At 45.5% G+C, this 7,998-nt stretch overlaps 1 protein-coding gene across 1 annotated transcript; it reads left to right on the plus strand.

The window, feature by feature from the left end:
• The first annotated feature begins 6,236 nt into the window (after positions 1 to 6,236).
• Positions 6,237 to 7,998, plus strand: LOC134071329 (uncharacterized). Its single transcript, XM_062528006.1, has 3 exons — positions 6,237 to 6,856; positions 6,961 to 7,036; positions 7,217 to 7,998. Exons 1-3 carry the CDS (start codon positions 6,260 to 6,262, stop codon positions 7,357 to 7,359), a joined length of 816 nt encoding a protein of 271 aa, XP_062383990.1. The 5' UTR covers positions 6,237 to 6,259; the 3' UTR covers positions 7,360 to 7,998.

Here is a 7,998-nt window from a genome sequence, read left to right on the forward strand (position 1 = left end):
AGACGCACATATTTTCTAACCTGACCCTCGCCAGATCCTGTAGTTCGCTGTCTGCTGTGGAGCTCAGCGAAACGCATCTGGTGGAGCATGGCGGAACTACAAGGGTCTGGCGAGAGTCAGGCTACATTTTCACCCGCTCAACGTCTCCGTAGGAATAGCCTACAGAGCACGGGGACAATACACTCCATGCTGAACTTGCAAAACAATGAGATCTGAGATGTCTCAATGACAATCATGGGGTCAGTTATTCAAAGGTAGCCTATTCAAAGCAGGTTGAATGGCTATTTGTTTTAAATGGAAATACTGTAGCAGCAGGTTTGTGAAAAAAAGGAACACGGGAAAGTTGACAGAGTTCACGATGCATCTGACGTAGCCTGGGCCTGGCCTGCTCGACTGTGATGTCACAATGAAATAAATTATCCAAAGTTCTCCTCAGCAATATTTCATTCAGTTGATCGCACATTGATTACAGGGAAGCCCATTTCTGAAAATGCTCTGGTCGAATTGAGACATACCTGATCTATAAAGAATTGTATTCTTTATAGATCTGTGAGATGAGGTAGGTAAATCTCAGCTAGTCATATCCATTATTGGGAATTATTTATTATAGATAATAATAATAATAGAAATAACAACATGTCATTTAGAAAGTGCCTGTCAGTGATAAAAAAAAAGCTTGCTATTTAATATCTAGAAAATGGTGAATTCCAGTGAAAGACTTGCTGAGGAGCAAAGTGCCATACATGATGACGGTAAGGCTTTATACCCCCTTCATTCTGTTTTGTAACACGAAATGTAGCCTATGTGTTGCGATATCAAAATGAATTTGTAACCTGGAACCTAAATTTGTATTGTTCTGTCTGTATAGCAGCTCCGCTAACACCTCCCTCACCCTCTGCGGAGCAAAAGATGGTGAAAGTCCACACCGTGAGGCTGCCTGAGGGTTTGTCAGTCTGTACCTACTTAAAGGACATGGAGAAAGAGTATGTGTCTCATTTTGTTCTACCTGAAATAGTATTTTATAATTTAATCTGCAAAAGCACTCAAATGACATATTGTACCTCTTCTGTAGGCAATGGACAGCTATTTCTCAAGGAACCATTGGCCCTGTGAGTGACTAATCTTTTTAAAATATGTTACCAAAAATAATTTTACATACCTAGAAATATGATTACAAGGAATTACCAGTGAAATGAAAACGCATAAAATGCAATGTAAATATGTCAAACATGTGTTGATAGGGTAGACATAGTGGTTGGCAAGTTAAATAAAGTGGTTGCTATGAAGGTTGCCATGGTGATTATGTTAGTTGCTTGGGCAGTTGCTAGGTTGACATGACAGTGGTTGTTTGGTTGTTGCTAGGGTGATTGATATGGTTGCTAGGGTGCTGCTAAGGTAGACATGGTGGTTGCTATGCTGGGTGCTATGTTGGTTGCTATGTTTACAGTATGGTAGTGGTTGCTAAGGTAATTAAGATTGTTGCTAGGGTGTTGCTAGGGCTATCACAGTGTTTACTGTGCTATTTAAAGTGATTGCCTTTGTGGTTGCTATGTTGACATTACCCAGTAAGCACAAGAACGTCTGCAAGGCGTCTTGAAGATGTGTTCGAAAGGTCTGCTGGATGGCTGTAAGATGTATTCTAGAGAGCGTTTGCTCATCTGGCAGACGTATCTGATACGTCTTGCTAAGATCTTCAAACAGCGTTTAGCAGCCGTATCCCAGATGCTCATCAATACGTCATAATAGGACATCCATCTCCCTAACGTCTTACAAAGATCTTATAAAGGTATTAAATATGATAAAGATCTAGAACTACGACACGCATTCTCAGTGAGATGCCGCCGCTGTTTTTAAGATCAAAATAAGACGTTCTAAATGGAACCCGATGTAATTAAGCTTTTCAGATCTCGCAGGTGTCTTGGAGACGTATTTGTCTCTATTTGTGCTGAGTGGGTATGATAATGGCTGCTAGGTTGACATTATAATGGTGGTTGTCAAGTTGTTGCTTGGGTAATTATAGTTGCTAAAGCAGTTGCTAAGTTGACATGATAGTGGTTGTTTGGTTGTTGCTAGGGTGATTGATATGGTTGCTAAGATGTTGCTAGGGTAGACATGGTGGTTGCTATGCTGGTTGCTATGTTGGTTGCTATGTTTACAGTATGGTAGTGGTTGCTAAGGTAATTAAGATTGTTGCTAGGGTGTTGCTAGGGCTATCACAGTGTTTACTATGCTATTTAAAGTGATTGCCTTTGTGGTTGCTATGTTGACATTATGATAATGGCTGCTAGGTTGACATTATAATGGTGGTTGTCAGGTTGTTGCTTGGCTAAATGAGACGGTTGCCAGGGTGTTGCTAGAGTGATCAGTAATTTCAATACAATATAACAAATGTTACAAAAATGACAAAAGAATAGCAGCCATGTCCTTTAGAAGACCTATTTTTTAAAAAATTAATAAAGTTTGTACATAAAGTGTTGAGAACAGTGGTGCTAATCTGAGAATGGTTGTCATTGTCATTGTTCTCAATACAATATTTCAATACAATATTTTCAATATTTTCATGCACTGCAATTAGTTTCAGAGGTCAACAGGTCATGCAGAACAACCTGATTTATTGTCCTTGTTCAAAATAGGTTACAAGGGTCGCGGTCCTCAAAGTATGCAAAAGCATAGTACAGGTGGTGTCCTTGAGTGCCATCAAGATTGTTATTCCAGCTGTTATGAGACTGGCGATACGAGACCCAGAGACTCCACTGGCGTCAGGTGCAGTGGACGAACCTGAAGAGCCTAGCAGTGAGACACCAGTCAGATGTGCGTCATCATCATCATCGTCAATCATGTACATCGAGGATGAAAAAGATGTGATGATTCTTAAGCATGGTAACCTGGTGGATATTGTTCCAAAGAATGACACTAGCAGGCTGCCTTCATGGTGTGTAAAAGCCCTCAAAGAGACGCCTGTTGTTGAGTTGACACCAAAGAGGTAGGTTTATGAAAGAATGTAATAATGTCAGTATATATGATACAAAATATGATACTATGACTTTAATATGGTGTATACAGTGTGATTAAGTGTTTTCCTCTGTCTGGAAGGTCTTGCTCATCTGTTGGAGCTGCTTCATTCAGTGGACTCCTGAAAGCTAATTATGGGATATCCGTGGCGAGCATCCGGAACTCTGTTCAGAAGAATCTGAGCAAATTAGATGGAGTCGGCCCTGCAGCCAACTCGAACCACTTGAACCATGCCATCGTTAGAGAGGTTGTTGACATGGTCAATTTCAACATTGCCAAGGCCTGCAAGATGCCGAATGGCGCCAAGGAGACCAAGAGCCATGAGTTGGTTCACATTGTGACTTCTCTGATTGATGCTCATGCCATTTCTGAGACAGGCACCATTTTGGCTTTGGAGGAAAATGAAGAGCTGGACACAGCCTTAGAGTGCACTACTGGAGAAGCTATGACTGCTGTTATCAGTGCCGCAGAAACATGTTTTGATGGAAACAAGAAGGCAAAGTCACTGCTGGCATCGATGAAAAGTGCTCTAAGAATCTTGACTGACAAAAGCACTTCTGTTGAAGATACTCAGCTATGTCTAATAGAGGAAAAGCCTTCAGTAAGCGATAAAGAGATTGCCAGCCAAAAGGCTAACCAGGCTCACAGAGAGATAGTGCAGAAACTTAGCTGTGAAGACTTCCATAGCCAGGCAACAAAGGCCGTCAGCGACGTTCTCAGTGCTGAGATCCGGCCACAAAGCAGTGCGGTACCAAACAATGGTCTGCCTTCTCCCACCCCATCTGTCCAAAGCACTGCCTCTCTGATTGTTGATGCTTTTGTGGCTGACATCATGTCAGCAGTTAGGGCCACCCAAAGCTCGCCCATGTGTGAGAAAGAGGGGGGATCGGCTGCTCAGGGCGGAGACCGTCCACACTTCCTAAAGAACCAGAGAGTCGTAGTCATCGGAGGGCTTTATCACAAAGTGCGCGCCATGCTTTGGCACTTTTTCAAGAAGCTGAGTGGAACCTCTTCTGTTCACCAGTGTGAGAAAGTGATGGAGAAGAAGTCGGGAGTGATGGAGGATGCTCACAGCTCCCATGACTCTGTGAAAACAGTGCCCTCCGTTGTTAGTGAGTCCGAGCTGAGGCTCCTTGCTCAAAGTGACCAAGCCCTTGCCGCTGTGAGGGTGTGCCATATGACCCAGCACGAGCTGGACTCTTGCACCATAGATGTTTTGAATAATGTGGCTTTTTCATACCTGCCCAAGTATTCACGAGAATGGGTTTTGAATACACCTGTTCAAGAGTTTGTGGACGGCATCCTCTCCGAAATCGACAACTGGTCATCATCCGGCTCATCACCAACTGACGACACCAAATGTGATGAGCAATTGTCTGGCAGGCCAGCAAGCGCATCTCTTCCATGCCTCTCAAACCTAGGCAGTAAAAAGTGTAAGAGAAGAGCTCTCAAGGCAGCGAGTGATGTGATGCTTACGGCAGTTAGTGGCTGCATTTCTTTGCGCCCATGCTCGCCTGATGGCCCAATGCTCAACAAAGATTTGTCCGAAAATCTGCCAGTGGGCTCCAGATGCCAGCTGGAACATGAACAGACCACTCCAGATGTGAATTCTGCAGCCAAACGCATCGTTGATCAGTTCGTAAATGGCATGAGGACTTGTCTTGAGACCCTGCAGTGTGACAATGGGACTCCAAAAGGAGGTTGTTTCACAGGTGTTTCAACAATTTTCCAAAGTGTGGAAGACACCGTGAGAGAGTTTTTCGCCCATGTATCATGCAAGGGCAAAGGCCAAGTTGAACAGCTTGAGGCCCAATCCCTGTGTTCCGAGGTCTCTGCGCACTGTACGCGTCAAAGTGAGGGCTGCAATGGCTGTGCAAAAGCAGTGACGCAAAAGATGTTGATGCTCTTCACGGCAAAGTCAGTTCCAGCTGACTCTTCCAGCTCTGCTGTAGCGTCCGTCGCAGATAGCATTATTCTTGAGCTAGAAACCCAACTGGCCTGTTCTGGCACACGTGATTCTGGTGAGTCCAGCCTTGTGAAATCTGAAATGGCAGACAAACTCTCCAGCGATGAGTTCCACGCTACCGTGACTAGGGAAGTGAGCCAGGTGCTGCTTAAATTAGCGCAAAGTTTTACTGGACCTGTGATGTTGGACAACCCTCTAGGCTTCTCTCCTGCCTCTGATTCCGCTTCCATCGCATCCAGCCTCGTGGGAACCGTTCTAGATGGAGTCCGATGCCTGATGAACTCCCCAGCCCAAGATGCTCTGACTCAAGATTTGAAAGTGTGGTCCGCCACACGTGATATGTACGGTCGCTTGCAGTTGAATCTCAGAGATTTCTTTACGAAGCTGTCAAGCCGCCAAAGGAAGGCTGTGCATTCTGCTTCAGCTAAGGAAGCTATCGGCCAAGTCTTGCTTTGCATTCAGGAGGAGCTCGCAAACTCAAGCAAGTTCCAAAGTTCTGACGACAACGTCAGGGAGATAACGGTCGTCATTGATTCACTGATTGAAGATGTTGGGATGGTGGACCGTCACACTGACCTGGACCAGGATAGGCCCCTCTCCTCCTTATCTAGTACCTCAGAAGGAAGCTGGTCAAACTGGAGTGAGGAGAGCCTTCCTGAAGAGTCTGTGGTCATACCAGAGGTCTCCACTGCAGCCCCCATGGCAGCAGACACATTGGTGGCTGTGAACATTGACCTGAGCGATTTGCCTCAAGATGAGGCTTCTGCGTGTGTACCGCACGAAACCGTAGTGAGCGCTGTGAACAGCATCACCTCGACGCTCGGCTTGCAAAATGAGGAGAGCTCCAGCAGGCCGCCCTCTCAGGGTCATCTGACCTCAGTGTGGAAGAGATTAGAAAAGGCTCTCTCCCAGGGACATATTCAGTCCTCTCAGGACCTGATTGAGGACGTTTACCAGATTCTCCTGAAGGGTAGACAAACTGTTGCTGCTGCAAAGTCTGCCTCCGACTCTGCTCTTGTTGCCATGAAACAGGCCCAGGATGTACCTCAAGGAGCCATGGTTAGCCAGATCATAGGCATGTTCGCACAGGAGTGTGTGAGGGATTTATTTCTGCCTTGCTTCAAATTGCCCTCGTCATGGAAGTCAGGTGCAAGGGCCCCCCTGAGGTCGGCCGCTGCCTCAGTGTCCTGTCCAGGTGGCCTAAGCTCCATGGCCAGAAACGGAGAGGACCGCGCCGCGGAATCACCGTCTCAGATTCTGGCAGAGGCACTGCAGGTTGCCATGAATGCGATGGTCGCTGACGTCATGAATATACTCTCCCTGCCAACGAGTTCGCCCATGGATATGGAAGCTTTTCTGAAGGATTCTGGTTTACCCGGTTACGATGTTGCCTTCAACACACCAGATTTAGGACTCCTGGACGACAAGAGACGTGCAGACAGTCAGGAAGGTTCTACGGACTACTCCAGCCTTGTGTCTGTGCTCATGATCCGCCTGCTGTCAAAACTACAAAATGAGGATTCACTCTCTGACGATATGCTGGATCAATGCAGAGAACTTATCAACAAGGTGCTCTCTGAGCTCACAGCAGCACTTGGTGTCTCCAAAACTGACTTTTGCCCTGCTGGTGTGAACATTTGCAAAGTATTCAAAGTTATCTACAATAACCTCCTGAGTGAATATGGATCAAAGAACAGTGTCCTGTTGGCCTTGGAGATAAAGGACCCCTCAGTAGAGAAGATTGTTGTGAGATCTTTGATCAGCGAGATTACGACTGATGTGACAAATGATAATGACGCTACACCTAAGAAAGACAAGAGAGGGAGTGGATGCTTTCAGTTCCTTCCAAATATGAAGAAGATCAAGTCTTGCCTGAAGGTAAAATTGACCTTTTTACATTATGTTAAAACACTGTTATGATATGCCACACGCTCAAGATTTGTATAAATAATGATTGACTGCTCTGCCTCTCCGATGATCAGAGAAACAAGTCAGGCAGCCAAAGAAAGGCCAACACAGATGGAGCCACAGCAATCAGCATCACTGACAATATTGCCGGTAAGTGTACATTACACACACAGGCTTGTGTCCAAGTGGGAGCACCACATGTCCAAAATGTGAATCTATTCTAATTCATAAATTAATATTTTGTATTGTGTGATCGAAGTAGTAATCTTTTTTTAAATCAGAAATTCATAAATTCATCAAGTCACCTTTTCCAACCTGCCTCTTGTTCAGTTTCCCCAGAGTCCTTTGCCTGTTCGGTCTCATTGGATGAGGAGCCATGCATCCCCATTGGCTCACCTGAGAAGAGACGCTCTCTCTTCACCCGCATCAGATCTTTCTTTAAGAGGAGGTCTTCTGCGGTCTCGCCAGTGTAGCTCAAGTAACAACTTGAATGGCCTCAGCTGTGGCGCAACTGGCTGGGGCACCTGCACTGAACGCCGGTGACCTGGGTTCGATTCCCGCCCTGCGGTCCTTTCCGGATATCACCCCTGCTCTCTCTCCCATTCACTTCCTGTCACCCTTCACTTCAAAAGGCCCCAAAATCTTTCATCTAAATTTAACTTTTTGAACCTCTGTTATTTTTTGCTCCTGTGCGTCCCCATTGGCTCACCTGAGAAGAGATGTTCTCTCTTCACCCGCATCAGATCTTTCTTTAAGAGGAGGTCATCTGCGGTCTAGCCAGTGCAGCACAAGTAGCAACTTGTGTAACCAACCAAACGGAAAAACTTGAATCTAAATTTATTCTTTTACTTTTTGAACCTCTGTTATTTTTTGCTCCTGTGCGGCCCCATTGGATGAGGAGCCATGCTCCACCTCTGGCTCTCCTGAGAGGAGACGCTCTCTCTTCACCCGCATCTTTAAGAGGAGGTCCTCTGCGGTCTCGCCAGTGCAGCTGAAGTAGCAACTTGAACCAACCAAATGGAAAAACTTGAATTTAAATGTATTCTTTTACTTACTTTGATAGTAGATATTGACAGGAAGTGAATGGAAGGGAGAGCAGGGGTAGGAACCAG

Source organism: Sardina pilchardus, chromosome 23 (genome assembly GCF_963854185.1).
Source record: "Sardina pilchardus chromosome 23, fSarPil1.1, whole genome shotgun sequence".
NCBI classification, from domain to species: domain Eukaryota; kingdom Metazoa; phylum Chordata; class Actinopteri; order Clupeiformes; family Clupeidae; genus Sardina; species Sardina pilchardus.